At 41.9% G+C, this 22223-nt stretch overlaps 2 protein-coding genes across 2 annotated transcripts in view; one reads left to right on the top strand and one right to left on the bottom strand.

Annotated features, from left to right (window-relative positions):
• Positions 1–1838: 1838 nt before the first annotated feature.
• Positions 1839–17787, bottom strand: nfx1 (nuclear transcription factor, X-box binding 1). The gene is made up of 23 exons (XM_085418976.1): positions 17540–17787; positions 15860–16705; positions 15094–15255; positions 14552–14629; positions 14260–14365; positions 13471–13542; positions 13236–13375; positions 13046–13145; positions 12738–12955; positions 12162–12259; positions 12032–12062; positions 11871–11953; positions 10316–10424; positions 10062–10181; positions 9741–9820; positions 9422–9652; positions 8887–8960; positions 8397–8498; positions 7970–8107; positions 7787–7853; positions 2531–2676; positions 2315–2419; positions 1839–2144 (listed from the first exon to the last, which is right to left on the bottom strand). The coding sequence occupies exons 1-23, from the start codon at positions 17556–17558 to the stop codon at positions 2069–2071; spliced, it is 3201 nt and encodes a 1066-aa protein (XP_085275102.1). The 5' UTR covers positions 17559–17787; the 3' UTR covers positions 1839–2068.
• A 1802-nt stretch (positions 17788–19589) lies between these two features.
• asap1b (ArfGAP with SH3 domain, ankyrin repeat and PH domain 1b) overlaps positions 19590–22223 on the top strand; it is an 86081-nt gene continuing 83447 nt past the window's right edge. The window contains exon 1 of the mRNA XM_085418975.1: positions 19590–20329. Within this exon, the coding sequence (XP_085275101.1) occupies positions 20204–20329 (126 nt within the window). The 5' untranslated portion in view covers positions 19590–20203. The remainder of the gene's footprint in view (positions 20330–22223) is intronic.

Genomic DNA, 22223 nt, shown 5'->3' with positions numbered 1-22223 from the left:
GATGCATGGAACCAGTTCTAGATTGAACACTGGCACTTATGTGGAAAAGGGGTATTTGCTGACATATTAGGAATATCTTTTTATCACTTCATGAATCACGAAATACAGACAACTGCCAGAAAAAGTCTATTCCTGCTGTGTTTCTACTCTGGAACTCAGGATGGGGGAAAAAAAAAGAAAAAAAAGAAACCTTCAGGATTGAAAGGAATCACTTTGGTCAACAACTGTTGTTTTTAAAAGTGCAATATAAATGAATAACCTTGAAACTTGAAAAAATAATTGAATAGTTTGGTGTATGCAGGTGCTGCTGAAGTGGACAAGTGAAAAATGTAAAGAGCAACATCATGAAACCAGACTCCACTTGTTCAAATATCTAAATGTTGAATTTTGTCAGTGAATGAGTACTAATTTGACTCAAGAGTAGTAAAGTTAACACATAAATTACCCGTTATCACCCATTGGCCAATTTCGAACCAGTTAGGTCCAGTTAATGAAACATGGATGTTTCTGGACTGTGGGAGGAAGCTGGACTGCACAGAGCCAGGCGGTGGATTCAAACCCAGGACAGTCTTGCTCTGACCACTTCATTAAAAATCTCTCATCAGTAAATATACCATTGTACATTAATATTACGCACTGGGGTTATTTATTTATTTTGACATGTGCAACTCAAAATTTCAGGTCATTTAATAACGCTAACTCGTGGTTGGTCTGAGACAAATTTAAAACGCTGAGAAGATAACTTGAAACTGACAACAACAAAAAAAGGACAAAAACAACTTTCAGTTAATAATCTGAGATTTTGATTTAAAGATTTTGTTGGATAAGCATAAATTTACAAAAAAACTAGAGTATAAATTATAAACAACAGCAACAAATCTTCTCCCACTTGCTTACTAACATTAAAGGAACATTTATTCATCTCGTGAGCTTCCTTCATTTCTAAATGTGTTAAAAGTCATTGTTTATGCACCAATTTGACAACATGTGTAGAAGTAAACACCTAAATGTGTATTTTCCAAATGTCATTGATGCAAAAAAATCTTGAAAAGCCCTTACAAGAAAAAAAGATATTATTGAATTTAAACAAATATAGTTATGGAGAAAATGTGAGTTGTCATGTTATCCATCATGTTGTGTTTATTTATGCGGCTGCCAGGTCTCCACTGTGGAAGAGATTTGACCTCAGTGGGATTTCCTGCTTAAATAAAGGTGATAAAATAAAATGAGAACATCTGTACAGAAAGCTGGTTAGTATCCTGAAATCCATTAGCATGTACCTATAGAGAGGAGAGGCCTTAATCAATGAGAACCTTTAAGTCGGCAAACACAGAGTGTGCGAGTAGCTGTCCATCCTGTAGTGTCCACTCAGTGCTGGAGTCTGCCTGACTCAGCATCCTAACCTCACAGGCCGCAGCAGTGGGTGAAACAGTCCATTAGCTGGAGAACAGGATCTACGCTCTCATCTCATCTACGACACACATCCTGCTGCATCAGCTCGACCTCCGAGTGCCTTCACGTTTTACCCAGGAAGAGTTTTCACAAAGTGCAGCGCCACATCTGGGTCATAGTTGTGTTTGGAGCAAAGCTTTCTTTATGCAATGCAGCCCACTGACTCTTACCCACCCGCCCTCCTGAAGCCTTGCAGAAAGAACAACAACACATCCCTGCCATACAGACTTAACCCTGAGTAAGCGATAGAGCACCTAATGTGGACATCGGAGATATTCTGGAGCCGATGTATTAAATTTCATATCAACATCTGCACCCATTAAATAGGGAAGAATTCGCTTTTTATTAAAACGCATACCAGGGAGGCAAAGAAAACACGCAGGAGCTTTTCAAACAGGGAAAGTCTTCATGGACTTTAATGTCAAAATTCAAGGGCTCAATTCATCCTCCCACATATAACAAGAGTGAGAGTTCCCCAGAGACCATTGCAGCTTTGAAATATTTCCAAACATTTATTTTTTATCAACAAGAAGCCAGAGAAATTATGATTATTGGTCTCAGATGAATGCAAATGAAACGAGTTTTGGACTTTTTGGCAGAAGATTTGTTTTTACTTTCAGTCCTGGACGTCAAAATAATCGATCGCGGGCTCTTCTTTAACCATCTTCGACCAGGTGCTTCCACCGGCAGACCTGGCAGGAGATTAATTGATGAGAAAACACAAAAAGAAGAATCACAAGCAGGCAGCGAAAGACACTAACAAACAGCAGCATGAAAGTAAGACAGTCCGTCTCCGAGTGTTGTTTAAGGACATTTTTGGAGTCGTATAGAAGAGTCTCTCTAACCACAGATTAACACTTACTTGCTGCTGTGCTGTTTGATATGAGCGATGGGAGGAGGAGCCCGTGCAGCTGTCTCTCGCTCTATCAGTGAAGTCAGGGTTGAGTTCGGGCAGGCCGACTTCCCCCTGGGCGAGAAAAACAAAACAAAACAAGATACACAGGCACATCCTCGACTCCACGATTACCGCATTTCTCATCTATGATAACGGCGCTCGTATATTTAGTCGCGCTCTCACTTGTGAGCCGTGATGACCACGTTGCGTTTGGGCTCGTTATCGTAGCTCACGCTCTCCACGCCGTAGACCTCGGCCAGCTCGTGGATGATCTTCCGATGCTCTCGGTTCATCGGCGGGAAACAGTGGCTCCTCTTCGACTGCTTTCCCTGCAGAAACGGATGCTTCATAAGGCTACGGTCATGCTCGCTTTTCGCATGTTTAGTTGCATTTCAGCTACAAAGCCGCATTCGTGGTGATGTCGGGCACCTCTAAAAGGTCGCAGCTCAAGTCTGCAGTCACAAGATGACAGGGAAGAATCACAAATACAGATTTTTTTTATTTTACCAGACTTTCTTTGATTGTTGTTTTGGTTTCTTATCTCTTCTTCAGGCCTTAAATAACACTGCTTTGTTTTAAGTGTCACAAGACAGAAACGAGGCAAACAAAGAAAAGTCTAATCTGGCGCTTAATTTAGTTTTGGGGTTTATTTTTAGTGGTATGTCTGTATATGTTAGTCCTTATATCGACCCCCTCACCGTCATTATTACCAATAGCAGTAAAGAGCAGGTCTGCGACCACTTATAACTCACTTCTGTGTGACGTTTTTGTTGTGTTCCTGTACATATTTGTTCACTGAAGTCTGATCTGACCTGGGCTGGGAGCAGTTTTGCTTCAGTCTAGCCCGTTCACATCTTATAGTTTCTGATGTCCATTAACAGGCGCTATCCCTGTTAATTAAAGAAATATATCTCCTGCTAAGAACCTTGGTAGCATTTGAATTTTTAAAATCTCACATTTCGAAGCTTCTTTCATTCACTGCAAAAATCAAACATTTATTGTGAGACTAGAAAAAGTTACATTTCCTGGGAAAATGCCGTGTAGTGGAAATCATGAGTTGAAAACAGGTGAAAAAGTTGAACTGTCTGCTGAAGACGGCCGAGAAAATAGAGAGAGCGAGTGTGAGTAGTTAAGCGGCAAAGAGTAAAGAAACAGGAAAACAGCAGGTTTCACAAAGGATATAGTCTTCTTTAAAGCATGATGGTGTTTGCTGGTGCTGATGGCTGAAGCTAAAACTCTTAGCCACCGCCTTCAGCACCTGGTCGTAATGCCACAGATAGCGGCTGTCTGTCAGAGCCTTTGGGCAGCTGCAGAGAAGACGGAAACTTGTCCAGAGCCAAGTTGGACAGGAAGTGTGCCCAGGTGACCCTGCGCTGGAGGGTCCCCTCCCATCTTGTCCATGCTCCTTGCTATCAGAGCTCCACCACTGCTCACGTTCTCCACCTCTACACCTGCTTGGACTTTATTTCATGGCTCTGTTGCATTGGACCTTTCTGACCAGACCTGGCTCTTTGGGAACAAGCCCAGACCTTGTGTACCCATCACCACGGTGACCACCAGTGCCTTTTGTCTCAAGTGCGTTTCCACCACCTCCACCGCTTTTCTCCACCCTCCATTTCCTGCCTCTTCTAACCTCAGTGCCAGCTGATGACCTGCTGAGACCTTACCACAGCAGTCAGCCTCTCTAATCATGTGATTTTATTAATTGCATATAAAGCCCTACACAACTAGCTACATAATGGACCCGCTGTGACCTTATAATAGCAGTCTATAATAGCCTGGTCTGATCATGTGATCAGGGTCTTTTAAATGCTCCACACTCTTCTTTGAAATCCAGGGGTGACGGTGCTTTTGGAGCAGGCTCTCTCAGGCTCATCCGGTCGGCTCAATCTGTTTTTTAACGACTGTGGAAAATTCCCCCCCAATATTTTCATCTATAGTGCATAACCAAACGCTGCTATGAAAGTATGCATTTATGAACAGAGAGATGCCTGCATGTTTCAGTGTACTACATGTACAAAACTGAGAATTAATAAGCAGGGAGTCTGTGTTTCAGGAGCAAAATGCAAGTGCTTCAGGTATAAGAGTCCAGACACAGTGAAGGCAGCTGACTCACAGTCCCACAGACACACTAGTCTCAACAAACATGATGTTCACATGCACCACAGTCTCCTCGGGCTGGTTGTGTTTAGTTAAGGACATTTCCTGCACAGGCTGTACACAAGAAGGGGATTAACAGGCTCCATTTCATAACGATTGTGGGGAGCTCAGTGTACTTTGCTGTGGTCTGCTGATATCACGAGCAGACTGAATTAACTGATCGGGAAGGCTGGCTCTGCGATTGGCTGCAAGCTGTTGAATCAGAGGTGGCGAGGATGTCGCTGAACAAACCGTCATCTATCATCGATAACCCCGACTACTCTCTGCACCGCTTACCGGACAGGCAGTGGAGCAGCTTCGCTAACAGGGTAGCACATCATTAACACATCTGTCCAGCTGCGAAACATCCTGCGCTTGGATTTTTCATGTTTTCTTGGCTTTTAAATGGCCCCAATTCAGTCACTCTAGCAGGTAAAGCTGCAACCACAAGGGGAGCATTTAATGAGATTGTATGTTACCAAATGTAAAAGAACATTTGGTCGGTCCTCTTTTAAAATTAAAGGTCCACAAATTTGAAACACTTTGCCACCGGGAATAAAAACAACTGATCATTGGAATGGGTCTTATTACTGTCTTATTACTATCATCATCCTTCAATGTTTCCATTTTACTGTACATGCCGTTTTCTGTTTTATTTCTGTTTTTTATATTTGTGTTGATATAATGCATCTTAAAAACAATGCTAACTTTTAATGTCTGTTTTTGTATAAATAAATAAAATCACAAAATAAAAATACTTGTTTTGCTTTTTTTAAAATCACTTTTTCAAGTATTATCTCATTGTTATTTTATTTTTTTTAGCAAACACTACTTTTTATTTTATTTGCTGATTTGAGGACAACAAACTTTTTATTTTGTTTTAATATAACTTTACTATAATAACTTTGCTCCAAACTACAAACGTGAGTACAAATCACGTTTTGTGAGCTGACCTCTGGTATGAAGTGATACAAATCTATCACTTTCATAAATACTTTCAGCCTTGTCCTCACTGTTTGGGATCCTCCTGGTTCAACGTGACTGTTTCACGCCCAAAAGTCACGTCCATAAAGAAATGTGTTTGTTTTCTTTTAAATTTGGTGGGGGGCTTAGATCCAAAACCTTTGGGATGAACTGGCCTGTGATCCAGTTCATGTCTGTCAACATCTGTGCTGCCCTATCTGATGTTTCTGTGGCTGAATGGGAGCAAATCCCTGCAGGCAGGTCCCAAAAAAATCATGTGAAAGGTTTAGGGAGAAGAGTGGAGGCTGTTACAGCAGCAGCTTAATGTCTATACATACGAGTTGAAGCGTCCATGTACTTTTGAGCTTGTAGTGCACGCGTGGCCTATTTTATATAGACGGGTCAGTAGGCACATTTGACCTGACTTTTCAGAGTAAAAGAGAACAACAGCTGGTACAAAACTGAATCGCTTTCTTTGCCAGAGGGCTGTTGGAGGGGATTTTAGCAAAATTTAAGCAGAGGAGTAGATTTAATAACTCGTTTTTTTAGGGAAGAAAGAGCCCAAAAAATGAAATCAGTGAAGTCAGCACAACATGCCTTGAGAAAATAAGATAAAACATTTCACTAAGCTGACTCCCGGGCAGAAAAAGGTTTCATTCATGACCCGTCGTTCCAAAAAGAGGCTCCGCTAAGTAATAAACAAGTCCTTTGGAAAAGAAATCAAAGCAGTAATGTCGGTCTCTCAGAGAGCCTCGGTGAATCACAGAGGACTGGAAGAAATAAATAAATACGTGGAGACGTTTCCACCTGCCCGAGAAGTCTCCTACTCGCTTATTTGAGCTTGGAAACTGTGACAAAAGAGCTGAAAATACAACAACTGGGGCACAAAATAATGAAGCTAAATAAGCTGTTAGTGACACAGCCGTAAAGGGCCACTGTCTCCACCTCGGGCTGACACCAAGTTTAATGACTCCATGCGGATCAGAAATGATAGTAATAAAAGTAATAATCAATCATTTGTAATAAATAAAAGAAAAGTTTTTTGTTTTGCTCCTTAACAAACCAGAGCCATTCATCCATCACTCGTGATAAAGCCGTTTAAACACCGGCTGCAGCTCTGGATGGAGCGCGCTCAGTGCTCAGCTTATTTAGCAAGTCACAAATACACAAACACTGTGATAGTACACATTACCTACTACTGCCTCCTAGGTTTTACACTTTTACTGATATTTACACACTGCTGCCATCTTGGATTGTGAAGTCGGGGTTGGTGGGGGTTCTCCAACTTCCTGAGTTGGAAATCCGACTTGAGGAGCCATTCCATAAAAATCCAGACTTTCCGCTTCAAATGGCAAGCAACAATACTGAGCTCGTGTGCTCAACAGAGCCACTTTAAACATAACATATTTTTGTATTTTAATAGTTTTACTTTTTAAACCTTCATTTTCTTTTAATTTTTTAATACTAAGCCCCCTACTGTATTTTACGAAACTTTTTATATAGCATGTCACTGAATTTTATTGAGATTCTTCCTAATTTTGACCTTTTCTTGCATTTTATTTACATGTTTATTTTAAATCATCATATATTATTTTTAGACTTATTGTACTTAATCCATTTATTGATTTCTTTTATTATTATTATGTTTTTATGTTTAACCTTCATTAAAGGTTTACTTATTAAGTGCTCCATATGCATTATACAGTGTTTTACTCTATTTTATACATTTTACCTTATCAAATTAAAACTTCTATTTTTAAATTTCATATTATCTTTTCCCTTTTCTTAAATTTATCTCCTCTCTTCTCTGTAGTTTGTACATTGAGGTATTTTGTTACATCATGCCATTTTATTTTATTCGTCTACTCCACTTTATTTAAGCTAGAGTCTGTGTTTAATGTTTTGGCTGCTCTAACAGCTTTTTACCAAAGTTTGGGATAAATAAGGTATTTCTCACATTAAGCTTAAAGCCCAGCTGTTTTACTAAAATATAAAGAAATCGTGGCTAAACGGAGCAAATGACATTAATTAACTAGAAAGAACATGATATACATGTTATATTAATGATCATTAAAGTTTCAAAAATTTAAAAACTTAGGGTTAAAGTTCAGTTTAAAACAAAATGTTTTATGGGGTAATTATGTACAAATGCTGCACTGACTTGAATGCAAATATACTGACTAATGCGAGTGACTCAGTAAAATGCTTCACCACTAAAAACTTGGGACTACAGCAGTCTCCCAGATTCTCCACCAGATGGAGCATTACATCACATTAGAGCTCTTAAATAACACCTCACCCCTAAACAGGAAAAGGAGACTCAAATACAGATCGTACCTTATTAGCAAGCTCTACAAGATTGTTGATCTCCTCTTCCACCTCTGTGACAAACTTCAGGTCTTTTCTGAAACGCAAGCAGAGCAGAGTTGCAGTTTCAGTGCAGCGCTCCCTCTGACTTTGAATATTAACCCAAACATGGCGTCACATAACCGTCACCGTGGAGTAAAACAGATATCAGACCTGGCGTCGTCTTTGAGGCTGTCGCTGTACGCAGAGGTGGAGCGAACGTTGAAGGGGTCAGAAGACGAGTCGATCTGCAACGCCTCCGCCAAGCGCCTGTTCCTCTCCAAAGTGGCGCACTCTTGATCGCACTCGAGCCTGAGAAAGCATCGCATTTCTAGGATGACTGCTTTTCACACCTCAGCTGCAGTTCAAAGTAATCCACTGAATGGATTAAAGAACGAAATCTGGCCCTCTCCAGGAAATTATTTACATAATTACTTTCAAACAAGAGCTGCATCTTGGCCATCACACATAAGGACTCGCCTGTTGTTCAAATAATCTTGAAATAATTAAGCTCGAACATCCTGTTCAGCAAATGTTTCACATCTTGAGTTTGACACCTCTGGTTCGAGCTTTAAATCATTAATTCCCTGCACCACTCTACCTCGTCTGTTTCAGCTCTTTCTTAGAGATCAGCGGGCCGATATCCATGGAGTCACCGAGCTGCATGTCCGAAAGCTTACTGGCCATGGCAATGGCAGCATACCTGCACAACAAAACCAAAAATATCGGATAAATGTTGCTCGTTTCAAATTCTAATTTTATTCCTAGATGCTACATTAGTAGCTTTGCATCATTCACAGTCTAATATAATCTTTACTTATTATTAAACTGGGCCATGGTGGTGCCCTTCAGCTCATCCACTGTCTGAAACGAGCTCTTTAACACTCCTCTGACTTTAAGCCAGCTTTCTTCTGATTGGCTGCTCCTCAAAAAACACTGAACTCCTTGAATCTGAGCTTTTACAGGAGCCTGAAGACTGAGGGTTTTTTTCACAGCTATAACAGAATATATATGTTGCCAAAAAGAGAAATGCCAAACGAGGTCTAGAATAAAACACAAAAAAAAGCTGAACACATGGGAGCAGAGCTGACCTCTGGTATGAATTGGCTGCTTCTGCACAGGCCACGGTTTCCTTTCTACGACCGCACTCACACTGTACCGCAACCTGCGAACGACACAAAGGATTAGATTTCTCCTCCCTGGAGAAGAAGTGTTTCTGTAAGAGCACAAATACGCAAATTAAAAAAAGGTCAGGTCAGTTCACACGAAGAATTCGTGCAGCTGTGAATGGCCTCCCTCTGGAGTCTGAAGCCTGCCACTGATGTGTTATTATTTGTTCCAAGTTAACCATTTATGACAGTTACACAGCACCGCGCCACATGTCCTCAGCCTTCATGCAAAAACAGCGGGTTCACAGCTGGACTATTGAGCAGATGTGACACTGAATTTATTCACTAAACATTTGCATGAGGGAAATAAGTTATTAGAGAGAGGAGGGACTTTTGATGGTGGGAAAATGTGCTGAAAAACCCAAGCCCTGATGTGACAGAGAACATCTGTACAAACTCTGTAACCTGTTTTTGAGCCACTGGAAGTCCAGCTGTTCTCAGTGGCACTGCTCTGTACCTTGGCAGTGCAGGTGGTGCGTGGACAGCTGCTGCCTTTATGACAGGGAGCAGCGCACGGGTGGCCGCAGTCTGGACGAGGCAGCGTGCAGGGCTGCTGGCAGCCGCCTTCTGGCAGGCACTCTCCCCGGTGACAGATGCGTTTGCAGCGGTGCGTCTCGCAGGGCAACGTTTTATTACACATTAGGCCACAAGAAATGTCTTGGAGATGACACGGGATGTTGCTGCGTTGCTGTGAGTCAGAGAAAAGGGTGTCGCTTCAGTTGCAAGAACAAAAACAGGAAACAAGTCGTGCCATCAGTGGGCTCGGGGAACATTACCTCGTGCTTTCCCATGCACCATTTCTGCGTGAGGTAAGTGCAGGGAGGACATTTCTCCTCACTGTGGCAGTTGTGAAACACTAAATCAGAGGCAAATGTCAGGAGCATATTAACAGTTATTCGATACAGCTGCTGTGTGAACCGAGGTTATCTAAACTAAAACTATCTAAAACATACAAATGAGTCTTTGATGGCCATGTTTACTGAGACTGAGTCACTGAAACTAAAGAAAACTGAACTAAAACTGAACATTTTCAAATCTAACTGGGAAGCACACAAACTACAATAACCCTGATGTAAGGAGCTACAGCTAAATCCCACCTGGGTGGTCACACTCGTGTCTTCTCGTGCACACGTTTTTGCACTCGGGTGGCTTCGTTCCACAGGGGATGGGTGGATACAGCACCGTGGACCCGCAGTGACACGTCAGCTCATCAAAACCTAAAAACCCAGTGGGACTCGTGACACACTCGTGGCATCTTAACGCCAAGCAAAATACAGCTAAAGCTTCAAATTAGTGAGACAGAATAAATCTGTGGTACTTCAGAGACTTGGCTCGTGAACTCGATACTCACTGGACTGCCAGCAGGGTTCACAGTTTCCACGGTGACAAGGCTCCTGGCAGCGGTGGAGGCCACAGTTGAGCTTGTAGCCGCAGATCATGGAGCACTTGTGCTCCACGCTCTGAAAACACACGGACAAAAACATTAACATCACCTCACGCGCTTCAAAAAACACTCTTATCAGAAGGCTGCTGCAAGCTGAAATTTAAACGTAGAGTCACCCCCGCATGATGCAAAGTAATTAAGAGCTACAAAGCAAGTCAGCTTTCAAATTCAGTCATATCCCAACCCAGTAACATATCCTCACTATTCTTTCCTTCTTACTAATGTCCACCCATTTCCTTTATTACTGTTTATTCTGGCTGTTTCTCCTCACTGCTCGTCTGTCAGCTGGATGTTGTTGGACAATTACACAGCAAGTCATTCCTGTAGTGCTTGCCGTGACTGTATAAAGGCAGCGAGTGTGTCGAGATGTTTCCTGCCGGCTTTGCATTTGCCAGACCCTCAATCTAATTAAGAATTGTTAACTAAAAAGCTAAATTATGCATAAATCAAATACAGACTGGCTGCTATCAGCTGACGATTGCAGTCAGTGTGAAATTAATATGCATTTAATGACTCCCTAGGGCACGAGTGTCAAACATTAGGACCCGGGAGTCAGAATCTGCCCGCCTAAGATTAAAACATGGCCCGCTTGGCACCATTTGCAGTTTTGAAATTGGCTTCTTTTTCTGATATTAAAAATATCTCAGGGATTAAATTTGTCGTTAAAGTTCTTTACACTGACAAAAAGGAGGTTTCACTGGTGTAGCCCACTTAAGATATAAGTGGGGCCACACCGCTGTTCACATGTGGTAAAAAAACAAAACAAAAAAACATTACAATTACTAATAATGTTGATTGGCTAATTTATACTTAATTAAGGCAACACAGCAATAACAATATAGAAGATAAGAGAAGACATACTCTTTATCCCAAAGTTGGGTTGGGCTGGTTGTTATAGCAGGTAAAACCATTAAGTTGAACAGACCAAACATTACAAATACGTTGGTTAAGTAAGTACTCACTTTAAAGCAAAATATGCTCCATGCAGGTCTCTTTGGGTCTAGAGCTATTTAAAAATAACTCTTCTGGTGGTATGGTTTGCCCACCGCTGAGACAAACCTTGTTTCTACAGATGGCACAAAGTCAGACTAACATCCGTAACATCCCTGCTGCACCTGTCACATAATCCTGCTGGTTTACAATGATTCTGTGTCACATACACACCTCTGTGTGTAAGGAGAGCTGAATGGGTGCAGCTCTGACTTAGGACGAGATGGGGAATTCACTGACCATCTCACTTAAACCAGCCATGTGTGTCACATGGTTGCATTTCATTGAGATAACAGCTATTATGTTTAACACACACTTTCTTCTGGACAATAACAATGGTTAGTTGGTTCGGGTGAGACAAAAATATTGGGGTCAGAACCAGTCAGGGAAAGAGAAAAATAAATGTATATGTGTGTGTGAGAACAGAGAGCATAAAGTCGAAAACACTGACCCAGATTCAATGAACACTCACCACACAACAAAGCTCCCCACACTTGTGTCGGCCACAGGAGCGCTTCTTGTTGCAGCGCTTCTCGCAAGTGAAGACGAGCTCCTCTGGAGAGACAAAAGTCAGGATTTAAACACAGGACGGCAGCTCAGGGTGGGCTATACTCATATTTATTAAAACCTCACCTTCTTTTTGGATTTTCTCACATGGGACCTCCTGGAAAGTAAAGGAGAAATCTTTCAAATCTTCAGTGTCTTCAAAATAAAAAAAAATATGGAACTGAGAAAAAACACAGCTGCTGATATTTCTGCAAACCTTAGTCTTGGAGCCACATCTGCACCTGATAGTTGAGGTCAGAGAGCAGGGCCCACAGCTGCCCTCGTGGCACAGCTTCTCGCACAGATGGATGATGTCTGAAATAACACAAGTTCATTATCTCACGTCAGGCTGCAAGAACAAAAACAGGCCTAACATGATGTACATCCTGTTTGCACAACCACAACAGGCCACAGAGAAGAAAGCAGTTGCTTTCTTTTAGAAACAAAAGCCAGTTGAAGATTGAGAATAAAAAGAAAAAACAGGATGTTTTACAGGGGAAAGATCAAGGAATTCATTCAGCTTTAGTGACATGATGTTTGCCGTTTTCTCATTGAACTTCCTCTGGCTTTCTTCTGGATTTTAAAAGCTTCATCGCCATTTTATCAATATTACTTTAAAACAGATGACAGAAAAGAACCTGTTTTCTCCTGCCACAGCACATATTGTTGAAAAGCGTCACCTGTCACACATTTTCAGATCCTGTTTTTGCAATCTTAATGAGGCTCGAATCATTTCCTAATTCTAACTGATGCTATGAGTATTTCGACATGACAGAACAGCACTTCTTCTCACCACTCGAGCCGCAGGCCAGGGGTTTGTTGCAGGTCTTCCCGCAGGAGGGGATGGGATCGGAGCAGCTCCGTCGCTCAGAGTAACCCAGCTCCAGGAGTTTTGTCAGCGGCGTCTGACCGCAGGGACACGTATTCACCAGGCTTGGTGAGCGCGGGCACGACTTGCACGGGCCACGATGGCATGCCTGCTGACACCGGTGGGCTTCACAGTTTAGCATCCTGAAAAGAGCAGTTAAATACACGCGGCTGTGATAGGAGCAAAATAAAAGCTTTAGATGGGCAGAATTAGTGCTGAAGAGTTGGACTTACTTCCCACATATTTTTCCACAGGAGAAATGTCCAGAACCATCAAATCCTGCTTTATCTGTGCCACACGAGACTTCCCGTGCGGTCACGCCACAAAAGCAAACTGCCCATAAAAACAGCAAAAGAGTTCATTACATTTAAAATGTTCCATAAGCTAAATTCAGCTATTCATCTGCACCAAAGTGAGACTCACCCTGCTGAACTTGCAGCTGGCATGGCTGACAGGTCCCGCTGTGGCACACCTGCACACAGGTGTGTTCAGCACAGTTGAGTACAGCACCACACACTTTGTCACATTGGAGCACAGTGGCCTGACCGCAGCGCACTGGTTGACTTGAGAGACATAATTTAATTAGAATTAAGAAATATTTAAAGTAAAATCCAAAAGGATAAAAAGACAGATTCACATGTGATCAGAGGTCGAGTACCTCGTCTTCCCGCAGATGCAGGATTTCGTTGCAAAGGCAGGACACTGAGGACAAGGTCCAGGGTGGCATAAGCTGAGAAGACAAAGAACATATTAACGTACGGGTTTGAAGTATAAATGTGAACAGCAGGTGTGCGAGTTACTCTAACCAAACCTGGTAAGACAGGATTCTTACCAGCCTTGTAATACATTAATAAGTCCAAGTAATGAATCATATTTAAAATATGGCTCAGTCCCCATTAATTTAGATATATATATATATATATATATATATATAAAATAAATGTCCACAAGCATTAACAACATGGCTGCAAAGTGAGAGTTACTAGTTTATGAAGCCACTGAAGTCATCTATAAAATCTGCCTGCAATTGAATTCCATTTTATTTTACATCTGCTACCAAGGACCCCAACCCCAAATGCAGATAAAATACATTTATTGGCAATGAAATAACAAGCTCAGTCAGAAACTACAGTCTGTCAAAGGCTTCACGAGTCTGTGGGGCGAGTAAGAGTATTTTTAGAGATATGACCACAAAGGGAGTGTTTGGGGTGAACTTTAAATAAAATATCTCCCATACATGCAATCTGTCTCTTAAAATATAACAGCTTATGCTCCCACAGTGTACCATCAAGTAGACCTAAAAATTGCATCAAATAAAAACAGTTTCACAGCAAACCTCACAAAGAAATACATTCTTAAAAGTTATCGATGAACTTCTGAAGCCCTACCGTCTTTTAATAACGTAATTTGAAGCTAGAAGCAGCTTTCTTGTGTTTTTAAGGCTCACATATTGCAGGGGTGGTTGCAGTCCACTCCACTTCTCTTCTTCCCACACATGTCACCGCAGCTGTGGGGAATCTCAGTACGCTGCCACTCAGGGTTTGTCACTTTACCTGCCAATGAAACAAACGGAACAACTCTTCCCATCACTCTCTGTGGCAAACTTAACGTAACGAAGCTTTGGGAAGGAGTCAGTGGGATATGATAACAATTTCATTAAATCGTCTAACCCGAGAGCAAGTTCATCACCATTTCTCAGCAGTGGTGTATATCTATGCTTGAATTAAACAAATACTCACCACAGAAGCAAGTGTAGGAGGTCGGGTGTTTCATTGAAACATTCTGGCAGGCTGGACAGCGCCAACCTTCAGCTGAATCTGATACAAAAAAGCTGAACTTTAACATACATGCATCCATTTTTCCTTTCTGCATAACGCTGAATGAAAGGGTCACCCTCTGGGAAGGATGTGCTTTCCCAGTACACACATTTTCAGATCCTGTTTTCATCTGTGGCACTAAAGTAAAAATCACTTAGCCTTAAATGTAGCTTAAAACATTTTTTCTATATTTTTTTCCTATGATGAAGGACAGAAGGTGACGTGTTGTATTGTATAGCGCAGATTCATAATGGGAACAATAACAGAAATCCACTTGGCCTCTCCGTTTTCAATGTAACACAATGCACTGCAGAAGCAGCAGGAATTTCACTGCACGAGTTACCGTCACAGTGACCATCCCTGAACACCGAGTACCAGCCACTGTTAGGAGCTCGCTATGCTGAGTACACAGACTACACTAAAATGCTCCCACACAGAGTAAACACTGTGTTCACACGCCGCACCGTCTGCCTGTGAGGCTGGCGATCGAGCCCATTTCTTGATGCAGTTGAGGTGGAAGACGTGGAAGCAGCTCTGACAGCTCCACACCGGCGCCATGACCCGGATCACGTCACAGCACACCATGCACTCGTATTTCTCCTCCGACAGCTGTTCAATCAGACACCCTGCGGAGGAAGAGATCAGAGGTTCAGAAGATGGCAACAAATACTTCGTTTCCACCCACAGAGCTTTATCCAAAACTTTCTGCTCGTATGTCCTTTAGTTCACTGACAGACTCATCAATAATTCAGGTTGCTTCCAACCAAACATCCTAAGATTTTTACACTAAGTAAGCACTATAAAACATGGGCTTGGGCTTTTTTTAGCTTGATTTGCATTTTTAATTATTTTCTGGCCTTTTTACAAACAAAATAATCAATAAAACATAACATTAAACATTGGTTTCAGGCCCAATATTAAAACTAACTGAACTAGAGTTACTAAAAAGGGACAAAAAAAATCCTCCAAAAACAACCAAAAAGGAATGTTTTCTGCAAATATAGTGAATATGAAATACTTAACAGCAAAATACGGGGAAATTTGAACTAACTTATGTTAGTTTGTTAGGAAACCAGGTTTCCTAAAAAAAAAAAAATCAATAAATTCTGATTAAACATTTTGTGTCTGACAAAACTGTAACAATATAAAAATGTAAAACGTTGATAGAAATGTAAAATAAGTTGGGGAATTTGATCGCCAGACAACATTTTACAGAAGTAAGAGTCAAACCTGTCTGCGTCTCTTTGCTCTTTGGCATCTTGTTCCAGCTCCTCTGACCAGGTTTGTAGTTTTGATAGTTTGCTCTTCTCCCCCCTCTGGCCTGAAGGGGAGCATTCCCTCCTGAGCCTCTTCCACCTTTGCCTGCAGAATCCTGAGATGCTCGCCCCTGATCAGAGTCATCTTGGCCACTGGCTCCCTTCTCTGAGCCTGGCTCCTCTTGTGATGGTTGTTTGGGTGGTTTGATTGGTCCTTGCCGTCGCTTTGGGTCAGTGTGTTTCCTCTGATTATTGTCATGTTGGGACTCTGAGTCTTCTCTCTTCCTTTGATCCTCCACTGTGGTGTTGTTCTCCTTCCAACTGCCATTATGTTCTCCCTTTCGCTGCTCCTGACTAAACTTCCTTGGTTTTTTAGCCTGGGCATCCTGGTCCTCATTAGTTTGTTCCGTATCCCTGTTTGCACTTCCTCGCCGCCAGTTGGGTCCATCAGCACCACCCATGGGATGTGCAAAAGCATGGACACCACTCATGTATCTGTTGCTGCCACCGTATGGATCACCTCCAGGTCTTTGCCGCCATGGCACAGAACCTCCTCTGTTCCCTTCTCTCCATCCTCTTCCTCTGCCTCGCCTTCTGCCTTCATCTCCTCCTTGGTAAGGAGGACGATGATGATCTTCATAATTTGATCTATGGCTAAAAGGGGGATTAGTGCCCTGATTAAAGGGTCCATACTGATGACAGGTCTCATTACTGTTGTTACTGAGGTGTCTGTCATTGCTGTGTCTGGGTCGGCCTCTTCTGGGTTTGTGCTGATGTGACGTTTGATGTTGCGTCAGATCTGGATTGAGGTCAGGTGGGTCTGCAACAAGAAAACAGAACCAAGTTATGAGCAACATCAAATATATTTAGAGCAAAAACACTTAAAACTTTAAACTAGGCAGGACAACATCATTTATTGTCATTTTGCAAGAATTTCGGGGATCGTTGTGATCTATTTACTTATGAGATGACATTTTAAATTGCATAGGACAAATAAAGAGTGCAATAACATTTTGCCATGAGCAAATAATGTTATAGACAGATTTTTTTTTCCTGCATGTGGAAAAATGTTTGCACCCGCCGGTGTAAAATTATCATGACCATTTTTTGTGGTTTGCAATACCGTTTTGTTTACGAAACCCTAAAATACATTTCGGTATGTCAAATGGCCAAAATCAAGAGTTCTGTTGAGTAGAGTAAACCCAGACTCTATGCCTTAACTATATGGGGACGATCTGTTCTTGTGTGCAATTTAAAACCTTAAGGTCAGTATATGTACAAGTAATGAAACTATGGAGTTTGAAATTAGCATGACAGCTCTCGATTTTATGGATAGCAACGCGTACCATCATCTGGCGTGCTATTGCCTTTCAAAGTTCCCCGGCTGTCACGTGTCGTTACCTCATTCACGAACTGCACGATCACTCGGAGATGCTAAGCTAACATTAGCAACCCAGAGCAAGTGAACAGAAAACTGCGTCAGCTAAAAGTTTATGTTTAGGCTGCTTAAGGTTGTCCAGCTAACACAACTAGCAAGAGAGTGTGTAACTGTTAGCGAAGCTGCTAAAGTCAGTACTTCAGAGTGATTTAAGAGTCGGTTTAGGCTGCTTCAGGTTCCTGTGAGTCACTGTTATTAAAACTGCACATTAGTTACCTGAGAAGCCCTCGGCCATTCAGTCTGAGCACAGCTTGTTGCTTGTTCCGCAGCACGTAAAGGGCAGCTTTAAGAGAAATGACACGCGTGTCCACGCCCTCCGGGACCGTATCCACCCTGTTTCCTGTCTTCTGGTTCTTAAAAATGATCCGAAACCCCTTAAAAGCGACAGTAATCTTCCCTTGCCTGCCTCGCACCTTATTATTATGAGCTAGCTAGTTAGCTAACGTTTTCCGCAGATGTCACAAACAGAACTTCCGGTCAGCGGTTAAAAAAATAAAACCAAAATAAAACGTTTTCAATAAACTTTCAGTTTAAGTTGATATTACTACTGCATGGAGCACACACCAAGAAATAAACGGAGGGATTACAACAAAGTAAAAAATAAGACAGTCGTGATAAAAATACATAAGGAATGAAGTATTTCATTTCTAAGACTTTACACATTATGACATAATATAAAAATAACACTTTTTAGTATAACCTCAGATGAACAGCAAGACGTGACATACTACACACAATACATCGTGTCACAGTTACACAAAAAGCCAAAATGAAGAAACAGTGGGGCAAAAGCTATATATATATATATATATCAACTCAAAATCATGCCCACAAGGTGGCGCTTCGTGTTTGGGTTTGTATACCAGAGACTAAGGAGGGCTTTCCCGATTGAAACAATATCAATGTAATCTGTACTTCTGCTTATGCTTTAATATGCCCTGTGCTGCATACAGAGGTACTTTCATGGAGTAGATTTATGCAGTTTTAAAAAGGAAGTGAAAGTCAATATTACTAACTAAAAACTAGATGGAGTTAATAGACTATACTTTGCCCTTGTCATTATGACCTGAAAAGTGATAGAGGACTAATTTGCAGATGTGTTTTGTAACCAGTGCAGTCCTCTGGACCAGAACCCCCCGATCATGGCCCCGTGGACCTGTACCTAGTGGGCCTATTTAGTCATCCTGGGATGGCTGGGAATCAGTGTCATTGCCTCAAACATTATGCAGATAAAAATAATAGCAAAATGTCTACCAGGCTCTATTACATTAATCCTACCTTTATATTCAAACAGATGACCTTCAAACTGACACACATTTCCCTGAAAAAACCATTGTAACACTAGTCATTTTCCCCAGGTGACAGTTAACAAGCTAAACTACAAGAAAAACCGAGAACAAGGACCACAGAGCAATACTAGCATTAGGGAAATAATGCAATGACATATTTGCTGGTACTAAATCGTAAGTGAACTTAAAAAGCTGCTACTGAGCAAATCCTGAAATTAAACTGGAAAATACTGTACTGGAAACCCAAAGGACATTAAGTCAACTGGCGATTTTTCCACCTTTGATGGCAGCTAAGTGAACCTACAGCGGGTTTCTAGTCTACAAAATATTACCCAAGAATAAAAACATCCCATAAAATAAAAATTACTCGTGTGTTTGTGGACATATTTCTTTTCCCTTTCAGGCCTACAGCTACACCGATTGACCATTCTGCAGTTACTAAGTCCAGATCACGCATGCGTACAGCAGCCCCCCGTCCTAGTCAACCAGGCGAGGTGGGCGGGAGAGATATTTGTAAAACATTCAGTTTATGGACAGAAAAAACGGATATTGTAGAATATAATTTCAAAATAAAAGTATAAAAATCATGTGACACGAACACATTTCCCCTTATAAATGCTTACTAGCCGCTATGATACGTTTTATATTAGTACACTGAAAATTCACGATAGGAAAATCAAGCTATCGTCAGCTCTACTGACAACAATCTGAACAAAAATGGATGATAAATGTTATTTTTGTGCTTATCTGTCTCTTAAACACATATTTAGACGTTTTAAGCTTACCGCCTTTTATATATATATATATATATATATATATATATATATATATATATATATATATATATATATATATATATATATATATAGTCTTTTCCATTCATTAAAAATGCATTTACGTAATGTAAAAGCGTTAGCTGGTGTTTTATATTGAAATTACTGCCAGGAAGTCGCGCTTTGTCTCAGCGCAAGCTTGACAGCGCTTCTGAGCAGCTCCGAGCGCAGGAGAGAGTGGCAGTGAATGTGTCTGCGGCAGCGTTTAGCTTTTAAAAAACCCTTAAACTACGACAGAAGAAAACGGGACCAAAGTACCAGACGAACTCGGCAGACCGTGGACTATGATAAAATTTAAACCGAGCCTGGTAACGTCGCGCGGTTTTGACAACAAGCGGCTTTTTGCACATCTGTAGAGCATAATGAGGGCATCCGCTATTCTTTACGCCGCTTTTCCCTCCGTGGTTTAGTTAGACGCAGAGTGACACTATTTATAAATGTGTCGCTTTTAGACATCTTCTCGCTTTAAATACACATCGAGAGGGGGACCCAGCCTGCAAATATTTGGTAAATTCCCTCCTGCCGTGGGCCCTTGGGGAACAGTGAAGTCATTTGAGAAGTCACAGGAGAAGAAGACGTCTTAATCATCTCGATAGTTTAACGCAGTTTTGCAGGGGGAAAAATCGGCTTAGCCTTTCCATCGGCCGTACAGTCCCCCCATCGTGCTTTCTATCTATTTTTAAATCTTACATGGTTTTGTCTTTCTGAGCATTCATCGCCAACCCTCCTGTGGGCATTTACCCCCTCACAGTTAAAGGATGCCGGATCAAATATCGGTGTCCGAGTTTCTCTCGGAGACAACAGAGGATTACAATTCCCCGACAACATCCAGCTTCACCACCCGAATGCAGAGCTGCAGGAATACAGTGAATGTGCTGGAGGAGGTAAGGCCACGGTGTGAGCCTGTTGAGGATGGATGGATAATTACAGCCACACAGACTGTAATATTATTGTTGTTGTTATTTAATAAAGAATGATACTAATGAGGCGAAATGCACCATCTCTGAACGGGGATGCATTTTTTATAGAGCCAAGGCTGCATGCAATCCACCTTAAATTCCGCTGGTAATGTTTGAAAGCTTTTAAAATCCCTTCAGACCTCCAGATGCATTAATATGCGCAGAGGAAAGGGGAAAATAATTGCACCTGTTGCCCCTAAAGTGCACCTATTTCAGCCTAAGACCTGATGCAAAATAGTGTGTTATCTCGCTTGATATGAAGAGTAAGAATAGACGGGGTGGATGGCTTTGCTGGAATATAAAGATGTGCATTCAGGCCTGCAGCTCACTGTGTTCACTATTACATAACTCAAGGCTTTAGAGCATGCTGCCAGGCTGTAGCAGAGAAAACCCTTTTCCTAGTATTCAGATCTGGATTCTGTGTTATTCCTCATTCCTTGCTGTCACACAGGCCCAGCACACTGATTTGTATCTCCAAAAAAAAAAAAAAAAGCAGAAAACGTTTGCAGGGGAAACACACCCAAAGTCACACGCTGTGATGCTGTGTCACCTCTGATCATGCAGGAAGAGGTGTAATCAGGTCAGGCAGGTGAGCTGTGAAGTGTTTGCCTCCCTTCTTCCTGCCATGATTAAATGGAGCATCAAACCAGGGGAGCGAACACCTTCACCGCCGTCCATTAATGCTAAAATGTGACCTCATTTCCCGCTTTGAAGCACATTTAGCTGCAGACGTGAATGACTCCAGGCTTGCAGGAGCGTTCGGTGTGATACCAGCTTTCCATTTAGGATGAAAATGAGCCGGCTGGTGAGTGTGGAGGAGAAAGCACAGGCCCAGTCCCCTTGCTCCAATATACAAAATCACATATAAAAGCACACAATCTGTGCCATCTGTCATGTCTTCTTCTACAGCTTTATCATATCGTAACAATAGGAAATCTACCAAAACAGAGCCGGGCTCGTGTTTATTCTCAACCTGGAGCCGTCTCTCAGTCTGCTGACTGTAACAAGAAGGCTCGCATCATGAATCACCTCTCTGGCTCTGTGCCTCTGAACTGAGAGACTGCAGCAGCACAAACGAAAAACATCTGTTAGAGAGGGCCGCCATGTGCGCTGGGCTTCAGTAGCCGCTCTGGAATTTTTTTTCTTTTCTTTTGCATCGAGATCACGTGACAGAGGAAGAACCGTTAAACTGGCACCAAAGAGCGAGCGACATGCTTTTCAGTGTTTTAAACAATGGCGAGATGCGCCTGAAACATTCCTGGCAGAGAAAACGAGCCTGGCGGGTCACTCAGATTGGGATACACCCATCAGGCTGTGGCAGACACAGGGAGCAGACAGCCAGCTTAAAGCCCTGAATACTTCTAGATTCATGTCTGTTTTATTGAATTAGCAACCCTGTTTGATCCCTGCAGAGTCTTGCAGGGACTCACTTGCATCATGCACAGAAAACCGCCTTCAGCTTCACTGTGCCTGAAGAGGAGTTTGTTTAAAATGCTCTGGAGCTTTTGTCCTCAATTCAAAGCATTCAGCCCTCTTTTTCTCCAAGTCATTTCCTTGGTATGTTGACATGGTGAATTATGCAAAGGTACGGCGTGAATATTTAATATTGTAACCTGAGGGGGTGAGTTGACCCCGCAGGAGAGTTGTCACTCTCTGTGTGCTTCCGTTGAGTCATCTGGAGGTGCAAAGAAGAAGGGGGGGTTGCTGCAGCATCATATCGTCTTAATTCAACACCACATGTCAATAATTGATCAGTGCGTAGTGACACACAAGTATTCGTGACTCATGGACCTCCACCCCAGAAATTTTCTCTCCCTGT

Source organism: Rhamphochromis longiceps, linkage group LG9 (genome assembly GCF_057381845.1).
Source record: "Rhamphochromis longiceps isolate RC_006_pf linkage group LG9, R_longiceps_female_GT1.1, whole genome shotgun sequence".
In the NCBI taxonomy this organism is placed as follows: Eukaryota; Metazoa; Chordata; class Actinopteri; order Cichliformes; family Cichlidae; genus Rhamphochromis; species Rhamphochromis longiceps.
This window is presented reverse-complemented; position numbering and strand designations above follow the sequence as displayed.

Bases quoted from the DNA above. Each gene is read 5' to 3' on its own strand.
- nfx1 (XM_085418976.1), bottom strand. The intron at 10,182-10,315 runs GTGAGTATCGAG...CTGGGTTTTTAG, and splicing joins TGAACCCTGCTGGCAGTCCA to GTTTTGATGAGCTGACGTGT. The intron at 9,653-9,740 runs GTAATGTTCCCC...TCTGACTCACAG, and splicing joins GGTGCATGGGAAAGCACGAG to CAACGCAGCAACATCCCGTG.